The sequence below is a fragment of the Oncorhynchus clarkii genome, chromosome 3 (assembly GCF_045791955.1).
Source record: "Oncorhynchus clarkii lewisi isolate Uvic-CL-2024 chromosome 3, UVic_Ocla_1.0, whole genome shotgun sequence".
NCBI classification, from domain to species: Eukaryota; Metazoa; Chordata; class Actinopteri; order Salmoniformes; family Salmonidae; genus Oncorhynchus; species Oncorhynchus clarkii.
In genome coordinates this window covers 11,598,537-11,619,525 of record NC_092149.1, presented here as the reverse complement: position 1 = coordinate 11,619,525, position 20,989 = coordinate 11,598,537, and the positions used below count along the sequence as shown (strand labels likewise).

The following is a 20,989-nucleotide window of genomic DNA, read 5'->3' as shown; positions in this document are numbered from 1 at the left end:
ACCCTGTCTGTCTCTATTAATGCAAGTTCTACTACACTAACTTAGTGGATACATGTCAGTCACACAGTCACTATAACATAAAGTCCACTTCCATCAACGTTTCAGTTTGTTCAAATAATAATTTCAATGTTGTTCATGTGTCAGATAATGACAAATTACAATAACTGGCAATGCTTCACTCCAAAATGATTAAGACATATTCTATAAAGATTTATTTCAAATGTTAGAAATAGAACAGGACAACTGGACTAGCAGTTCTGGAGCTATATGAAAAATACAACTAACAATTCTGAAACATATCTGCTTTAGGAAACAAATCACCATTTGAATTACCACTTCTTTTTTATATTCATATCAGCTCTCCAGGTGTTCTAACATTATAACACCCTCTTAATGACAGACACTGACAGTAATACTGAAATATTATGTGCACTCGGATACCATACATTAATTGGTTGTCATCTGGCCATGCTAGACAATATGGAATAAATGGAACTTTCTAACTATAAATTCTGCTTACTCTTACCCACATCCTAACTCCTGTTTGACTAAATCATGCACTTGCTCAACAGTTCTTCTGTATTAGCCAATTGTATCCTTTCTGGCATGGTTATCTAGTGACTACTGCAGAAATGCCCTGACCGCTAATTCGGATTGGCCCACTGCCATCAGAGTAAAACCAAAATCAGGTGAGGAGGAATTTCCTCTTTCTGAGGTGTGGGGACTTGGTTGCCTTGGTGATGGCATTCATGAGCAGTCTGGAGAGGCACATAGGGGAGTCCTGGGAGAAGGAGGAGGAAGGGCAGGACTTCTGCAAGACAGAGGAAGAGGAGGGCTTCCCCTCAAGACAGCGTGTCTGCGACAGCATCACTAGCTGGGTTCACAGTCAAAGAGAGAAGTTATGAAAACAACAATATCAAAAAGCCTGCAACATGCAAAGAGCTACAATATAAAAAAATAATTGTTTATAACTAACTTAACTTTCAGTCTAAGATCCTGTAGACACTTGATGGCCAATCATGTTCATTTTATCCCAATGGGACAACCTGGTTAATATGAGATATGGGGTTGTCTGAGTGAACCTGCATTATTAAGTGTCGAACTCACCTGTATCTGAACACATGCAGTTCTCTGGTCTGCTGGCAGGGAGCAGCATTGGTCCACTAAGTTCTGGACAGGGAGAGCCACAGGGAAGCTGAGAGAGCAGATTGCAAGATCATCTCAGTAAACTACATCTTTGTTTTACTCGATAATCAAACCAAATCAGTCAAAGGGCTTTGTTAGACAGATATGTACAAATGTCCCTGGATTAAACTAGCTGCTGTAATAAGATACTTGTGAAAGTTATTGTATACTATTGTTTTTAAACTTTTGGTAATGTTTTTTGATGCAATGCAAATCTGGAATTTTAATGTCATTAACCACATTTCCATCCACAGTTTTATTGCGAGTAAGGTCATACCGTATCAAATAAAACCACAACAACTGGAATGGAAACAGGAATTTTTTGTAAAATTGTATAAATACTGACAGATAATTTGTTCGTTTGACATGCTGGGATCTTTTCGTCTGTAAAATGAGTTATGTGAGAAATGGCGGTGGAAATTCCTTTATGCGCAACTATTGATATAATAACCATCATATCCACGTAAACTTGCAGTCACTCGATAATATGGTGTGTGGTCCTTCCACTATGACTCAGGAAACTATGCAGTTTATTAGGCTACAGATGAAACAAGTTATGATGAACTTCACAGGGTGGTGAAGATGCACAGTGATGCTCCTTTCCAGTAAATATCGAAGGTTTTTTTCTGGTGACATTATGATTAATGCTTGACTGCCATTTAAAAAATGTAAATATTGGTCGCTGTTATCCATAATAAATCTCATCATGTAGACTAGCTTACCCACACTGTATCTGCTAGCTGTTGGCTAGAGCGAATATGCCAAGACCAGAGTTGGCACATTTACTATTTATAACAACCGTTTCTGAACTTTAGATTTTTATTCAATAAAATGAAGAAAAAAATAAATTTTGTGTGCACTACAAAAATCAGCAACAAGTCATTTTGGTGGAAACACACCACTTGTGGGAAAATGCGCAAATTTAAAATCTGTCGCCAGTCGGATGGAAACATAGCTACAGTCACCATCTACTACAGTGAAATGTACCCTTTCTGAAAGGTCTGGTTCTGTCACCCAGAAAGATAAACAATCGGGCTGGGCAGCATAAAAATGTGACTGAGGAGGAAAAAGGTACAATTAAACACACACACACACACACACACACAATCAATAAACCTAAACAAACCCTTACATCTTGATGATCTTGTATGTTTCACAGATGTGTCCGAGGTTGTGGGTCTGTGGTGCGTCAGAAGCAGAGTCAAGCTTTTGTTCATAGTCTGGATGAGGGGCGAGTGAGGAGAAACAGGTATACCTGTCCTCACCTTCTCCCACATCACAACAGGAGGAGTTGTGAGGCTGCTCTTCCTCACAGAACCTGTCAAGCTCCTCACGCCACTAAGAGAGAGGTGGAGAGATGTTCCGTAAACACTTGAATTGATCAACACTCGAACTGTACACACACACACACACACACACTCCTTACCTTTCCCTCAGCACAGGGTAGCACGTTCTCCAGTCCCTTACAGCAGTGGTTGAACCCTCTCTCCAGGCGGTTCATGGCCTTTGATTGGCGGGCCAGCCAGCCAAAGCCTGTACGTGGCAGGCACTTGGTGGTGGAGAGGGGTCGGCTGTTGTGTAGGCAGCAGACCAATCCGATGTTGTCGAAAGTGGGGCGTCCAGGGGGGAAGCTTATGTCAGAGTCTCTGGGAGTAGCTTGGGGGCTGCTCTTGTGCTTCTCCCCTCTGACAGCACATGGACCAGGCTGGGACCTGGGAGGAAAGGACACAATACATGTAGTCATTAGTTGCCAGGGCTGTGGCTGTCATGACATTTTGTCAGCCTGTGATTGTCATGCAAATGACTGCCAGTCTCATGGTAATTGACAGTTAATTAACATAAACACATTTAACATCTCCTGGCTTCCACACAGCCTACAAGCTACTGATGCAGACCTTTGGAACATCGACATTTTAAAAAGTCTAATAAATCCATTTAATATAACCTACACCATCACAATAAATCCATTTAATATAACCTACACCATCACAATAAATCCATTTAATATAACCTACACCTTCACAATAAATCCATGTAATATAACCTACACCATCACAATAAATCCATTATTTATTTTAGAAGGGTCTAAAGAAATATGATATGAAGAAAATGTAGTCTATTTCAGAAGAACAGAATAGCATACTCTGAGTTGTCCTTATGTTAGGTCCTGATCAGGCTATGCCATATGGCTGCGGCTACACTAGTTAATTTAGCAGAAAATATTTTCTTAGAATTCCGTGGCATTGTTTTAAAATATGAAGAATACAATTGAACATAGCTGAATAAAATAGAAAGGATATTTTCTCCAAATGATTTGAGGGAGTGAACACATGCTGCTATTCTGTGTTGAGCGGTTAACAAAGAAACAGGTCCTCCTGTATGCTTAATGTTTTGTTGTTAATGCAACTTTAGTTGTGATATACAGAACCAGTCAAAAGTTTGGACACACCTACTCATTCAGGGGTTTTCTTTATTTTTTTACTATTTTCTACATTATAGAATAATAGTGAAGACAGCAAAACTATGAAATACCACATATGGAATCATGCAGTAACCAAAAAAGTGTTAGCAAATCAAAATATATTTGATATTCTTCAAAGTAGCCACCCTTTGCCTTGATTACAGCTTTGCACATTCTTGGCATTCTCTCAGCCTGCTTCATGAGGTTGTCATCTGGAATGCATTTAAATTAACAGGTGTGCCTTGTAGCTTGTGAGGTGTGGAAACACTTTGTTGCTTTTATGAATTTTGTCTTGCTGCTTTTTATTTTATGTTGCTCTGTCTGTATGCTGCGTCTTGCTTGTCCTATGTTGCTCTGTCTGTATGCTATGTCTTGCTTGTCCTATGTTGCTATGTCTTGCTTGTTCTATGCTGCTATTGTCTATATTGTAATTGTTTTTAATAACCTGCCCAGGGACTGCGGTTGAAAATTAGCCGGCTGGCTAAAACCGGCACTTTTACTGAAACGTTGATTAATGTGCACTGTCCCTGTAAAAATAAAAAATAAACTTAAACTTAATTTATGGAATTTCTTTCCTTCTTAATGCGTTTGAGCCAATCAGTTGTGTTGTGACAAGGTAGGGGTGGTATGCAGAAGATAGCCATATTTGGTAAAAGACCAAGTCCATATTATGACAAGAACAGCTCATATAAGCAAAGAGAAACGACAGTCCATCATTACTTTAAGACATGAAGGCAAGTCAATCTGGAACATTTCAAGAATTTTAAAAGTTTCTTCAAGTGCAGTCGCAAAAGCTCTCAAGCGCTATGATGAAACTGGCTCTCATGAGGACCGCCACAGGAAAGGAAGACCCAGAGTTACCTCTGCTGCAGATGATAAGTTCATTAGAGTTACCAGCCTCAGAAATTGCACCCCAAATAAATGCTTCACAGAGTTCTAGTAACAGACACATCTGAACATCAACTGTTCAGTGGAGACTGCGTGAATCAGGTCTTCATGGTCGAATTGCTGCAAATAAACCACTACTAAAGGACACCAATAATAAGAAGAGACTTGATGGGCCAAGAAACACAAGAAATGGACATTAGACCGGTGAAAATCTGTCCTTTGGTCTGATGAGTCCAAATTTGAGATTTTTGGTTCCAACCGCCATGTCGTTGTGAGACACAGAGTAGGTGAACGGATAATCTCTGCATTTGTGGTTCTTACCGTGACGCATGGAGAATGTGGTGTGACGGTGTGGGGGTGCTTTGCTGGTGACACTGTCAGTGATTTTTTTAGAATTCAAGGCACACCTAACCAGCATGGCTACCACAGCATTCTGTGGCGATACACCATCCCACCTGGATGGCGTACAGGACAATGACTTAAAACACACCTCCAGGCTGTGTAAGGGCTTTTTGACCAAGAAGGAAATTGATGGAGTGCTGTATTAGATGACCTGGCCTCCACAATCAGCCGACCTCAACCCAACTGAGATGGTTTGAGATGATTTGGACCGCAGAGTGAAGGAAAAGCAGCCAAATAAGTGCTCAGCATATGTGGGAACTCCTTCAAGACTGTTTTAAAAGCGTTCCTCATGAAGCTAGTTGAGAGAATGCCAAGAGTGTGCAAAGCTGTCATCAATGCAAAGGGTGGCTACTTTGAAGAATCTCAAATATAAAATATATTTTGATTTGTTTAAAACCTCTTGACACTACCAATCACAGTAGCGGGATAATTTTCGTCTGCAACCGTTGAATAGCATAGTGCAACAGTCAAATAATATTACTAGAAAATATTCATATTCATGAAATCACAAGTGCAATATTTTGAAACACAGCTTAGCCTTTTGTTAATCACCCTGTCGTCTCAGATTTAGAAATTATGCTTTACAGAGAAAGCAATCCAAGCGTTTGTGTAAGTTTATCGATAGCCTAACATAGCATTATGTACACTTAGCATCAGGAAGCTTGGTCACAAAAATCAGAAAAGCAATCAAATTAACAGTTTACCTTTGATGATCTTCGCATGTTTTCACTCACGAGACTCCCAGTTACACAGTAAATGTTCCTTTTGATTATTTTTATACCCAAAATACCGACGTTTGTTTGTCGCGTTATGGTCAGAAATCCACAGGAAAGAGCGGTCACGACAACGCAGACGGAAATTCCAAATAGTCTTCATAATGTCCACAGAAACATGTCAAACGTTTTTTATAATCATTCCTCAGGTAATTTTTAAAATATATATGCGATGATATATCAACCAAGTGTGTAGCTTTTTCCATAACAGCGGGTGGAACAATGGCCGCTTCACTCAATTGCGCACCATCTCACTCAGAGCCCCCACCTCTCCACTTTCGCAATGTGATCCTTCACGCTCATTTTTCAAAATAAATTTCTAAAGACTGTTGACACCTTAGGGAAGCCACAGAAAAATTAATCTGGTTGATATCCCTTTAAATGGAGGACAGGCACGCATAGGACCACAGAGGTTTCAAATAAGAGGCTCTTCCTGATTGGATTATCCTCAGGCTCTAGCCTGCAATATCAGTTCTGTTATATCCACAGACAATATTTTTACAGTTTTGGAAACTTTAGAGTGTTTCTATCCTAATCTGTCAATTATATGCATATTCAAGCATCTGGTCATGAGAAATAGGCCGTTTACTTTGGGAACGTTATTTTTCCAAACATAAAAATAGTGCCCCTAGCTTCAAGAGGTTAACACTTTGTTGGTTACTACATGATTCCATATGTGTTATTTCATAGTTCTGATTTTTTTTCACTATTATTCTACAATGTAGAAAATAGTAAAATAAAAAATGAAGACCCTGGAATGAGTAGGTGTCCAAACCTTTGACTGGCTATATGTTTTGATGTTTAATACATTCTAAGGCTGCATGATGTGACTAATGATGATTTGAATAAGAAAACACATGAAAGTTATGTGTTCTGCTCTGTTTCTTCCACAGGCTGCACACACTTCATCAGTCTCTCATTCACAATTTGACAAGCACTTGTTCATGTTCTCACCCATCAGACTATTCTCAATTTAATCTGGTGTGTACATGTAGCCTACCAATATGTGTGAAATGACTTTTGATTAGAATGCTCCACAAAAAAATGCATGTAATCCGTAGCCTGCACTTCAATAGTGAATAGCGAATGGAGGTTATGTGCAGTTACTGTATGTTTTTAAAATGCAAGCATAGGCAGCGCATCCATAAGGCTAGGAGAAGCTTTTCCTAAAGTAAATTGAATTAAATTGCCAAAATTATATAGCCTAATTAGCCTACTCCTGTCTATACAGAAATAAATTAAATCACTCAAAATAGGCTACTAAAGCATGATTTGGCCACAGAGGATATTTATTTTGTTGTGGATTGTTTTAAATAGACTTGCCTACAGTTGGAAGAAAAGGCAACGTGCAATTTGGGCAGATTATTGTTGAGTTGCGACTATCTGTGAAAGTAGAGGCCAAGCCAGGCATATCGCAATATTTCAAAATACAATTGCGGGAAAACATAGTTTGGACAGAAAATGGTTATCGCTGTAAAGAGAAGACAATGAAAGGACTAAAATTCTCAATTAAACAAACAACAGAATAGCCTATTTTATTGGCACCAGCCGAGAGCAACAGCAATATCCTTGGTGAGTGCACATAGCGCATATTCACAATTTTTCAGTAATACTTTAAAGTTTGTTTTTGGACAATAATTTCCTCCTCCGGCTTACGCCGAAGTTGGTCCCTCTCCTTGTTCGGGCGGCGTTCGGCTAGCCATCGCTGATCCTCTTTTCATTTTCCTTTGGTTTTGTCTTCCATCACATTTGGTTCCAATCCCATCAATTACATGTTGTGTATTTAACCATCTGTTCCCCCTCATGTCCTTGTCAGATTGTTTATTGTAAGTGCTTGTGCACGACTGTCCTGGTGTGAGTCGGGTTATGTACCCATTATTTGATTGTTCTGTTTTCCGGTGGGTTTTTTGATAACAGTTTTTGCTCTCCTGCGTCTGACTTCTCTGCTGCCAGTACGCACCCCTTACAGAATCACCTACCTGACTATGGAGTCAGCAGGAGCAGGTACCCCGGGTATAGGGGTGGAGGAGCGCGCTGCAATGCTCCGCCTTCTTGGCACCGCCATGGACCGCGTTGTCCAAACTATGGACCACTGGGAGAGACAGGGAGTTCTTCCAGCACCTCCACCAGCACAACCGGGGTCTCCTCTGAGCGCCCCTCTCCCTCCTGGTCCCAGTGGGATTCGTCTCTCCCTGCCCCAGGAATAGGATAGAAAGGCTGCGAACTGCCAGGGGTTCCTTCTTCAACTTCGGGCCGTGAGAGGGTGTCCGCCCTCGTCTCGTGCCTCACCGGGAAAGCCCTGGAGTGGGCCAATGCCGTGTGGAGAGAGGGAGATGCAGCGTTGGACCAGTTTGAGGAGTTCACCCGCCTGAGGGTAGAGCGGCTGGTGAGCGCCTCTTCCATCTGAGGCAGGAGACGAGGAGCGCCCAGGAGTTCGCCCAGGAGTTTAAGACCCTGGCTGCCGGAGCGGGATGGAGCGACAGGGCCCTGATCGACCATTACCGCTGCAGTCTGCGCGAGGACGTCTGTCGGGAGCTGGCCTGCAGAGACACCACCCTCACGTTCGACCAGCAGGTGGACTAGTCCATCCGGCTGGACAACCTGCTAGCTACCCGCGGACGTTCTGATTGGGGTTTGGTGGTTCCATCCTCCCGCACCCCCTCTCCGATACCCATGGAGCTGGGAGGGGTGGTGCCAAGGAGACCGGAGGGGGTTCCAGCTCGTGCACTATCTGTGGCCGCAGAGGTCACACTGAAGGTCAGTGCCGGGTTGGTTCCTCTGGGGATCGAGGCAGCAGGCAGTGCGCTCTGGTGTCACCCCAGGTGAGCCGGCACCATTTTCACCCAGAGCCCTCTGATGCACATGGTTGTGTATGTCACTTTCCCTGAGTATTCCCTGCATTCCCAGCATAAGGCACTCGTTGATTCAGGCGCGGCTGGGAATTTTATTGATAGAGCGTTAGTCTATAGTTTAGGGATCCCCATTGTTTCCGTGGCTGTGCCTTTCCCCGTTCACGCCTTAGATAATCGACCATTAGGGTCAGGGTTGATTAAGGAGGTCACCGCTCCTTTGGGCATGGTGACGCAGGGGGGTCACAAGGAGAGAATTAGTATCTTCCTTATTGACTCTCCTGCATTTCTCATGGTGCTGGGCCTACTCTGATTAGCTTGTCATAACCCCACAGTTTCCTGGCCACAGAGGGCTCTCACGGGGTGGTCGCGAGAGTGCTCAGGTAGGTGTTTATGGGTTTCTGTTGGTGCTAGTATGGTGGAGAGTCCAGACCAGGTCTCCACCGTGCGCATAGCCACAGCGATTGAGTCAATGCATGGGGTGTGCTTCTACACCAAACTAGATCTCAGGAGCGCTTACAACCTGGTGCGTATCCGGGAGGGAGACGAGTGGAAGACAGCTTTCAGTACCACCTCAGGGCACTATGAGTACCTCGACATGCTGTACGGGTTGATGAATGCGCCATCAGTCTTCCAAGCCTTTGTAGACAAGATTTTCAGGGACCTGCACTGGCAGGGTGTGGTGGTGTATATTGATGACATTATGATATACTCCCTTCTCGTAGGCCTATTACATGGACAATGTCGTTTTTAATTGATATTTTTGTCACTGTCAGCAGAATAGACTACCCTTTAATTTGTCCTATTAAAACAAGTTTTTGATAATGTCTCCAGTCATATATAAAGTGTAGTAGAATGGCATGAAATGTGCTAATAGATGGCACCAGCCTTACGCATGGTGTCCCCGGTTCGCCAGCCCAGTGTGGGCTATTCCACCTCGCCGCACTGGCCTGGCTATGGGGAGCATTCAACCAGGTAAGGTTGGGCAGGCTCGGTGCTCAAGAGCTCCAGTGCGCCTGCACGGTCCGGTCTACCCAGTGCCACCTCCACTCACCAGCCCTCTGGTGGCAGCCCCCCCGCACCATGCTGTCTCTCTAACTTCTCCCTACAGGTGCTCCTGCCTGTCCAGCTCTGCCAGAGCCTTCCTCCTGCCCAGCGCTGTCAAAGTCTCCCGTCTGTCCTGAGCCGCCAGAGTCTCCCGTCTGTCCTGAGCCACCAGAGTCTCCCATCTGTCCTGAACCGCCAGATTCTCCCGTCTGTCCTGAGCCGCAAGAGTCTCCCGTCTGTCCTGAGCCGCCAGAGCCGTCAGCCAGCCAGGAGCCGCCAGAACCGTCAGCCAGCCAGGAGACGCAAGAGCCGTCAGTCATCCAGGAGCCGCCAGAGCCGCCAGCCAGCCAGGAGCCGCCAGAGCCGTCAGTCAGCCAGGCGATGCCAGAATCGCCCTTCACTCCGGAGCTGCCGGAGTCTCCCGTCCATTCGGGACCCATTGTTAGGGTCCCCAGTCGGAGGCGAGGGTCGCCGCTCATAAGAAGCCACTGGGGCGGTTGAGGAGACGGACAAAAACTGTGGTGAAGTGGGGTCCACGTCCCGCGCCAGAGCCACCACTACGGACTGATGTTCACTCAGACCCTCCTGGGGGGGGGTGGGGGGGGGGGGGGGGTACTGTCACTTTCTGACCTTTATGTCCTTTGTTTTGTCTTTATTTAGTATGGCCAGGGCGTGAGTTGGGGTGGGCAGTCTATGTGTGTTTTTCTATGTTAGGGTTTTGAGTTCAGCCTAGTATGGTTCTCAACCAGAGGCAGGTGTCGTTAGTTGTCTCTGATTGAGAATCATACTTAGGTATCCTGGGTTTCACTTTTGGTTTGTGGGTGTTTGTTTCCGTGTGAGGGTTTGTTGCCTCATGGTACTGTTTCGGTTTTCGTTCATGTTCACATTTAATGTTTTATATTTCATAGTGTTCAGTTTATATCTTAAAATAACCGTTACTGGGCCTCCCGGGTGGCGCAGTGGTTAAGGGCGCTGTACGCAGCGCCAGCTGTGCCATCAGAGTCCTGGGTTCGCGCCCAGGCTCTGTCGTAACCGGCCGCGACTGGGAGGTCCGTGGGGCGACGCACAATTGGCCTAGCGTCGCCCGGGTTAGGGAGGGCTTGGTCGGTAGGGGTGTCCTTGTCTCATCGCGCACCAGCGACTCCTGTGGCGGGCTGGGCGCAGTGTACGCTAGCCAAGGTGGCCAGGTGCACGGTGCTTCCTCCGGCGCATTGGTGCGGCTGGCTTCCGGGTTGGATGTGCCGCTGTGTTAAAGAAGCAGTGGCTTGGTTGGTTGTGTATCGGAGGACGCATGACTTTCAACCTTCGTCTCTCCCGAGCCCGTACGGGAGTTGTAGCGATGAGACAAGATAGTAGCTACTACAACAATTGGATACTACGAAATTGGGGAGAAAAAGGGGTAAAATTCAAAAAAAAAAATAATAAAATAAAATAAACAAAATAACCGTTACGGACACTTACCACGCTGCGCATTGGTCCTCCGATCCTTCTCGCTTCTCCTCCTCAGAAGAGAAGGAGGAATGCCGTTACAGTTTCATTGAGTTGTAAGATAGTACTTTTGCACACTGTGGCTGAGGTAAGGCACTACTCCCAGTATAAAAGTTTGGGGTCACTTAAATGTCCTTGTTTTTGAAAGAAAGCACATTTCTGTCCATTAAAATAACATAAAATGTATCAGAAATACAGTGTAGACATTATTATTAGCCTTAATTTCTCAGAACAAGAATAGACTGAGTTTCAGAAGAAAGTTTTGTTTCTGGTAATTTTGAGCCTGTAATTGAACCCACAAATGCTGATGCTCCAGATACTCAACTAGTCTAAAGAATGCCAGTTTTATTGCTTCTTTAATCAGGACAACAGTTTTCAGCTGTGCTAACATAATTTCAAAAGGGTTTTCTAATGATCAATTAGCCTTTTTTAATTATACATTTGGATTAGCTAACACAACGTGCCATTGGAACATAGGAGTGATGGTTGCTGATAATGGGCCTCTGTATGCTCATGTAGACATTCCATGAAAGACCAGCCATTTCCAGCGACAATAGTTATTTACAACATTAACAATGTCTGCACTGTATTTCTGAAAATGTTTATGTTATTTAAATTGACAAAACAATTTGCTTTTCTTTCAAAACCCAGGATAATTCTAAGTGACCCAAACTTTTTAATGGTAGTGTACGTGAACCCCAAATCAATGTAGTCGTATTTGCACCTCTACGATGGTTCAATGTCCCTGTCTGTTGTTCGGTGCTTTCCTGGGTAAGGGGCAGTAGCTCTTCGGCTGCATCAGATTCACAACTGTCAGTGTCCATGCTAGCTGGGCTAACAACAAATGTAGAATTACTGATGCTAGCATTGGATGTGCTCGTGGAAGCTGAACAACTAGTGTCGTCTGTCACGTCCTGACCTTAGTTCCTTTTTTATGTCTCTATTTTAGTTTGGTCAGGGCGTGAGTTGGGGTGGGCATTCTATGTTTTGTTCTGTGTGTTAGATTACTATGTGTTTGGCCTGGTATGGCTCCCAATCAGAGGCAGCTGTCAATCGTTGTCTCTGATTGAGAACCATACTTAGGCAGCCTGTTTTCCCACTATGGATTGTGGGTAGTTGTTTTCTGTTTTGTGTTTCTGCACCTGACAGGACTGTTTCGTTTTCGTTCATTCTCTTTGTTATTTTGTGTTCAGTTTAAATAAAAATAACATGAACACTTACCACGCTGTGCTTTGGTCCACACCTTCATACGACGACCGTTACATCGTCGACATGTGCAGTACTGTTGGTATGTGTCTCTATGGTCGCGGGCCTTACTACTTTTTAACCATTAATCCATTTTTGAGCAAACGGAATGAGCAGCAGCTACGTTTGGCTATATACGGACCATTGGTAGAATTCCCGCAAGAGAGTAACGGTTAATGTGATTGGATGTTAATTATTTGACTAGGCTGCCTGTATTTGACATTGTTATTTCGCTGAACATTAGATGGTTTAATTTTATTTTTGGCAGTGAAACGAGGCTACTCAGTAGAGGAAAAAAACAAATGTATAGCCCTGTTGAAAAATATAAATCGACTGTTTGAAAATGTGGGAAGCTTTTTGGGAAGCTCCATGCTATACACACTCAGCCATGTGTTATTAGCCTAAATTATGACCATCCAATCTACTCATCACATTTCCAATAGTAGGCTATTTTACATAAGAAACAGCATTATGCTTTATTATAAAATGTGCATTTTTATAGTGAAAAATATCTTCCCCAAATATGAAACTCATGCACTGTCTATGTTTGCCAGTTAGGCTACACCGGTTGTAAAGCAGATTAATGTGCTTAATTTTAAGAATTGAGACATAAATATATCAGCACAAGAAAGCTGGGATCATCTTTTATATAATGACCAGTCAAAACTCTGTTTTCACACGCAACTGAGCACTGACTGAGTTTATAAGAACACATGTTTCACTAGGCTCTGTAGGCTATGTGCTCTCTTGTGTCCCAGGGGTTCTAGGTCTGTAGGCTATGTGGTCTCTTACCGTGTCCCAGGGGTTCTAGGCCTGCAGGCTGCATTTAGAGTTATTTGGCCACGTTAGTTATGATACAAACCTTGTCAGAACATATAGGCCTATGGGCTAGGCTACATGACATGCGTGACTATGATTTGAAAAAGTTGCACAAAAAAAAAGCATGCGCTGTTTCTTGCCTTATGCACATACTGGGCCCCATTAACATATGATATTGTCACCCATTAGACTAGTTTAATCTTGCCTTTACATATACTAAATAGGGATGCTCGATATATTGTGAACATATCGGAATCGGACGATATTAGCTAAAAATGCCAACATCGGTATCAGCCGATGTCTAGTTTAACGGCAAATGTGCAAAACCGATGTCAAAACAGGCGTGCATACCTATATAACGAAGGTAAATTACATAATGACGCCACGTAAAAGTTTGCGCTATTTGTGCAACACAGCATTCCTAAACTAGCCCACAATGTATGCTGTGTGGATCGAGCAGTCAACAAGGTGAAATCCATTAAAGCCAAGATAATGGGATTCATTGCCCTTGACAATCAACCGTTCTCTGTCGTTGGTAATGTTAGCTTTTGCCAACTGGTCGAGCACCAGTTAACACTACCAAGTGCGCTATTTTTCTGACGTTGCCCTACCGGAGTTACACAGTAATCTCATCACTGCTATTATCTTGACGACATACATACTATGGAACGCCGCTTGAGTCTTTGCGTGTCAAAAAATATATAGTAGCATTGTCAAAGCTGTACAAAAAAGTCGGCAAACAAGCAAACACTGGCCACGAACGATGTGTTTACAATACCGCATTGGTAATTAAGCATAATTTGTTCGACCGCAACTTCTGGGGTAGCTAGCTTTAGCTTGGTACATAGCTAGCACCAATTCAACCAGCCTGAACACAATGACCAGTAAAAACTGCTGTCATTTTCATTATTCTTAGCAATGATTTAGGAATCCTTGTAAGTATTAGCTAGGTTGACACATGTTGTTCGCCTATTGCAATTGAACATTAACATTAATCAAATAAGAACTGTCTTTAACCCCCTTAAATTAGGGTTATTTTAGATGCCACCTAGCTATATAGTTAGCTAGGTATCTATATAGTTAGCTAGGTAGCTATATAGTTAGCTAGGTATCTATAGCTACTGAAACAGATTATGTTGTGTTATTTGAAATAGAGTCATTAGACATGTATCTTTTTTGACACGCAAAGACCCAAACGGTGTTCCATAGAAATCCTGGTTGAGAATGAAACGACTGAACATATTAACAACGAAACAGCACAGCAAATAAGTGAAAGAAATAGGTTTTGATTATGTTTTACTGGTAGTGGGGACATACATAAATGCCAACAAAATAACATTTTGGTCAGTGTGTGTAACCTTTATTTAAATAGGCAAGTCAGTTAAGAAAAAAATAGTATTTACAATGACGGCCTGGACAACGCTGGGCCAATTGTGTGCTGCCCTATGGGCCAATCACGGCCGGATGTGATACAGCCTGGATTCGAACCATGGACTGTAGAGACAGTCTTGCACTGAGATGCAGAGCCATAGACCGCTGCGTCCATGTGTGTGTTAACTATTTAACTATACTAGAATGCTTAAGGCCGCGAAAAAATGTAATATTGGTATCGTTTTTTTTTTGGCAAGGAAAATATTGAATATCGGTATCTGCCCAAAAATGTCATATCGGTGCATCACTAATACTAAATATTATATCTATGAAATTAGTTTGGATTATTATCATGCAGCTATCAGAATAGGGGCAGGGGGAAGAATAAATGTAATACATACTCTATGAAGATGGTGCCGAAGAACATGGCTGACGTTTTACTTTCTCCCGACCAATTGTGCTTTTTTGTTATTATTTTTTGCATTTTGTGTAACTTATTTTTTTACTTATTGTGTACATAATGTTGCTGCTACCATCTCTTATGACCAAAAATAACTTCTGGACAGAACAGCGATTACTCACCACTGACTGGAATAAACTTTTCCTTTAATGAGTCCGACGAGAAGGATATCTTGCTTTCATTGGAACAGGACCAGATCCTCCCCTTTTGTGTGAAGAAAAGACGCAGGAAAAGGTGCTGCAGATCGGGCATCTTTCTGAGAATCAGTAGGCGAGCGAATATACTCACACTGCCATCTGTTCTTCTTGCTAACATGCAATCATTGGAAAATAAAATGGATAACCTACAATTAAGATTATCCTACCAAGGGGACATTAAAAGCTGTAACATCTTATGTTTCACGAGACGTGGCTGAACGACAATATAGAGCTAGCGGGATTTTCCATGCACGGGCAGAACAGAGACGCTACCTCTGGTAAGACGAGGGGTGAGGGTGTGTGTCTAATAACAGCTGGTGCGCGATGTCTAATATTAAAGAAGTCTCGAGGTATTGCTCACCTGAGGTAGAGTACCTTATGATAAGCTGTAGACCACACTATCTACCAAGAGAGTTCTCATCTATATTATACGTAACTGTCTACTTAACACCACAGAATGAAGCTGGCACTAAGACGGCTCTCAACCAATTCTATAAGGCCATAAGCAAAGAAGAAAATGCTCACCCAGAAGCGGTGCTCCTAGTGGCCGGGGACTTTAATGCAGGCAAACTTAAATCAGTTTTACCAAATTTTTACCAGCATGTCACGTGCAACCAGTAAAAGCCTCTCTTGAAAAAGCCAAACCTTGACCCAGAAAATATAAAAAACGAATCGGCCTATATCGAATCTTCCATTCCTCTCAATTTTTAGAAAACGCTGTTGCGCAGCAACTCACTGCCTTCCTGAAGACAAACAATGTATACAAAATGCTTCAGTCTGGTTTTAGCACTGAGACTGCACTTGTGAAGGTGGTAAATTACCTTTTTAATGGCATCAGACCGAGAATGGTTTGTCCTCTGACAAATCAACTGTAAACTTCGGTGTTCCTCAAGGTTCTGTTTTAGGACCACTATTGTTTTCACTATATATTTTACCTCTTGGGGATGTCATTCGAAAACATAATGTTAACTTTCACTGCTATGTGGATGACACACAGCTGCACATTTCAATGAAACATGGTGAAGCCCCAAAATTGCCCTCACTAGAAGCCTGTGTTTCAGACATAAGGAAGTGGATGGCTGACAAATTTCAACTTTTAAACTCGGACAAAACAGAGGTGCTTGTTCTAGGTCCCAAGAAACAAAGAGATCTTCTGTTGAATCTGACAATTAATCTTAATGGTTGTACAGTCGTCTCAAATAAAACTGTGAAGGACCTCGGCGTTACTCTGGACCCTGATCTCTCTTTTGACGAACATATCAAGACTGTTTCAAGGACCGCTTTTTTCCATCTACGTAACATTGCAAAAATCTGAAACTTTCTGTCCAAAAATGATGCAGAAAAATGTATCCATGCTTTTGTTACTTCTAGGTTAGACTACTGCAATGCTCTACTTTCCGGCTACCCGGATAAAGCCCTAAATAAACTTCAGTTAGTGCTAAATACGGCTGCTAGAATCCTGACTAGAACCAAAAAATGTGATCATATTACTCCAGTGCTAGCTTCCCTACACTGGCTTCCTGTCAAGGCAAGGGCTGATTTTAAGGTTTTACAGCTAACCTACAAAGCATTACATGGGCATGCTCCTACCTATCTCTCTGATTTGGTCCTGCCGTACATACCTACACGTACGCTACGGTCACAAGACGCAGGCCTCCTAATTGTCCCTAGAATTTCTAAGCAACCAGCTGGAGGCAGGGCTTTCTCCTATAGAGCTCAATTTTTATGGAATGGTCTGCCTACCCATGTGAGAGACGCAAACTCGGTCTCAACCTTTAAGTCTTTACTGAAGACTCATCTCTTCAGTGGGTCATATGATTGAGTGTAGTCTGGCCCAGGAGTGTGAAGATGAACGGAAAAGCTTTGGAGCAACGGACCACCCTTGCTGTCTCTGCCTGGCCGGTCCTAGGACCATGCCTCAGGACTACCTGGCATGATGACTCCTTGCTGTCCCCAGTCCACCTGGCTGTGCTGCTGCTCCAGTTTCAACTGTTCTGCCTGCCGCTATAGAATCCTGACCTGTTCACCGGATGTGCTACCTGTCCCAGACCTATTATTTGACCATGCTGGTTATTTATGAACATTTTAACATCTTGGCCATGTTCTGTTATAATCTCCACCCGGCACAGCCAGAAGAGGACTGGCCACCCCTCATAGCCTGGTTCCTCTCTAGGTTTCTTCCTAGGTTTTGGCCTTACTAGGGAGTTTTTCCTAGCCACTGTACTTCAACACCTGCATTGCTTGCTGTTTGGGGTTTTTGGCTGGATTTCTGTAGAGCACTTTGAGATATCAGCTGATGTGCGAAGGGTTATATAAATAATTTTGATTTGATTTGCACTTTTTGCACCAAAATACGTGCACCAAAATCTCTAGGAGACAGATCGCGTCTCCTTCCTAAGCAGTATGATGGCTGCGTGGTCCCATGGTGTTTATACTTGCATACTATTGTTTGTACAGATGAACTTGGTACCTTCAAGAGTTTGGAATTTGCTCTCAAGGATGAACCAGACTTGTGGAGGTCTACATTTTTTTTTTCTGAGGTCTTGGCTGATTTCTTTGGATTTTCCCATGATGTCAAGCAAAGAGGCACTGAGTTTGAAGGTAGGCTTTGAAATACATCCACAGGTACATCTCCAATTGACTCAAATTATGTCAATTAGCTTAACAGAAGCTTCTAAAGCCATGACATACTTTTCTGGAATTTTCCAAGCTGTTTAAAGGCACAGTCAACTTAGTGTATGTAAACTTCTGACCAACTGGAATTGTGATACAGTGAAATAATCTGGCTGTAAACAATTGTTGGAAAAATTACTTGTGTCATGCACAAAGTAGATGTCCTAACCGACTTGCCCAAACTATAGTTTGTTAACAATACATTTGTGGAGTGGTTGAAAATGAGTTTTAATGACTCCAACCTAAGTGTATGTAAACTTCCGACTTCAACTGTACATGCACAAATTACCTCAACTAACCTGTACCACCGCACACTGACTCAGTACCGGTGCCCCTGGTATATAACCTCATTATTGTTATTCTTATTGTGTTACCTTTTATTATTACTTTTTATTTTAGTCTACTTGGTAAATATTTTCTTGACTCTTCTTGAACTGCACTGTTGGTTAATGGCTTGTAAGTCAGCATTTCATAGTAAAGTCTACACTTGTTGTATTCTGCGCATGTGACAAATATAGTTTGATTTGATGTAAATACACTTAAATAGCAAATAGAGGGCGCATTTCCTATGGTTAATATTCATGCAGCCAAGTAGGCTATACTCCTTTGGAAAGCGAAGCAATGTGCATAATATTAGGAACGTTGAGAAATAAATATAGTCGGCTTAGCCTATAGAAAGCTGATTGATTAGCCTATAGAAAGCTCTTTTTAAAAGAGGCCCAAAAAATTCCCACAATTGATTAGCCTATAGAACTGTTGCGCAACATGAGCTCATGGGCACTCATGAAGTGTTTGATTCGATTTTCGATTGACATTTCTATTGATGTCAGAGTGATTAGAGAGACAGTACGGTGCTGAGTACCAGCACATTAGCAACTGACTGTTAGCAAGTTTGGTACTCTACTAATGATCATCAGCACCATCAGAGCGCAGTTTTGGAGAAGCCTAGTTACCGTTAAACAGTCACGTGGAATTTGACTGCGGTCATGACTCGTAACCACCAGTGTGGCGGTAATACCGTCACCATAACAGCCCTGCCCTAAAACTAAAGTAAACCTCTCTCCCTCCCTTACTTGTGACAAGTGTTGGGGTTAAAGGTGAAGCCAGGTTCAGGTATGGGGGTGATCGGTATGTAGGTGGGGTTTGGGTTTTCCCTATGGAAACAGCTCAGTCTGGCCCCGCCCTCCTTCTGGCAGCAGTGGTGTTGGCGTGTCTTCACTCGGGACTCCTCAGTACAGAATGTGGACAGGGTCTGTTCCCACTGTAAGTGACATATACAAACATCAATTCACACATGAAAAATAGAGATAAAAGAAGTCCTAAAATGGTGAAGATACAACTTTAGTGGGCCTGACTCATGAATGCCTTCCCCTCTACACAGCTACACAGCTATACAGATAGACTCCAATGCTAATCTGTTGTGTCTGTATGGGCTTTCCTTCTACTGAGTCTCATCTTCCCTGGACATCCTCTGTCCTCATCACTACTGCATCTGTGCACCTAGAAGGTGGTTCTGTTGGTACACTAGGAGTGAATGTACCTAAACAGAACTGAACACAACACGAAAGGACAGAATCCAATGTTGCCACAGAAACACTCACCGCCTGTGTAACGCAGCACAGCGTCACTTCCTGGACCTGCTGTGTCCCGTTCCCATGGCAACATGCGCTGTACCAGGACTCTACCCGGTTGACTGCTTCAGCTCGACGACGAAAGTCACTTCCACCGTTTAGGGGGGGGGAGTAGAAAGGGTACCGCGGACGATGGATGCTATGGAGACAGATGGCCTGGAGGTTCTTATGGGAGGGCCGGCCAGGGGGGAAGAGGGTACTGGGGTAGGAATTCCAAAACGAGCGAGGCCCAGCCATTGGCCGAACTCTAGGTGTAAAGTCTGTGTCCGGGAACAGGGTGATCTCCCCTGGAAGACAAATATACACACAGCACTGTGAGGGCATTGAAACACACACACACAGTCACACACACACACAGTCACACACACACACACACACACATACACACATAACAGGTCAGGAAAGGATCTGTTATCTGTGGAAGGGATGAGAGAATGTAAACACACACGCCCACACGTACTAGTTAATAAATAAGCCATAGCACTCTGACCATGTGATGTCAGTACTGCTGTCTACCACCTAGATTTGTGGAAATCATGAAATCAGAATACTTAAAGCTAATATGTAACTTTTTGGGTGACCCAATTCACATAGAAATGTGACTTATAGATCTGTTATTCTCATTGACAGCAAGTCTAAGAAGCGGGAGATCTGTTCTAAGTGTACTATTTCTATGATTCCCATTTCTTAAGTTACATTTTTGCTTCTGGTTTTGTATACCAGCTTCAAACAGCTGAAAATACAAATATTTTTGCCTATTGAAAATGTATTTCATAGCGGTTTAGATGGTACAATGATTCTCAACACTATACATTGCTTGTTTTGTCACAAACTGAAATTAGGTTAACTATTTGAATTGTATCAAGCAGGAAATTGCGGAGCGACTTCTGCCTATTGCACCTTTAATTAACATGGTGTGAATTCTTTATTCTAGATTTTTGTTATATCTAGAATAATAGTTATACTGTTAGTAGACTTGGACAAAGTTGTTCCACACTAAACTGGTGGAATGGAATGTATCACGTCCAACAAATAATGTTTTTCTTCATGATCTTGATAGGGCATAAAAATGCCCTCTTCTGTGCACTTCTAACAGACCATGCACAAACAGAAGGGGAGCCATAAACGCATACCAGGACATAAAACAAGGACAGAAAGAACTGATGACTACATGCAAAAACCTTGTAAGCTACAAACCTTCAGACGAGCACACCAGCACTAATGCACACCAGCACGCTAGAGCCCAAGACCAACCCATTTTGAGTACTGATACTGGAGTTATCCTTGTCCTCTTTCACTGGACTGTTTCAACTCCCTCTGTTTTGCCCTCTTTCACCCCCCACTCTCTTTCCCTGTGTTTAGCAAAGTTGTTCCAAAGCCACGCCAAGTTCAGGAAACGACTTGACAAACGACAGCTGGAATCCCTTCTTTTCAAACCGCTATGACCTTTTGGAGTGGTATGAAACAGAGAATGAGTGTGTGAGAGCTGTGAGAGAGCAT

General features: G+C 43.0%; 1 protein-coding gene across 1 annotated transcript; it reads right to left on the bottom strand.

The window, feature by feature from the left end:
• Nucleotides 1-186: 186 nt before the first annotated feature.
• On the bottom strand, nt 187-20,989 carry LOC139388158 (extracellular matrix protein 1-like). Its single transcript, XM_071134736.1, has 7 exons — nt 20,687-20,989; nt 19,460-19,776; nt 18,932-19,119; nt 2,612-2,897; nt 2,318-2,523; nt 1,108-1,195; nt 187-874 (listed from the first exon to the last, which is right to left on the bottom strand). The coding sequence occupies exons 1-7, from the start codon at nt 20,745-20,747 to the stop codon at nt 686-688; spliced, it is 1,335 nt and encodes a 444-aa protein (XP_070990837.1). The 5' UTR covers nt 20,748-20,989; the 3' UTR covers nt 187-685.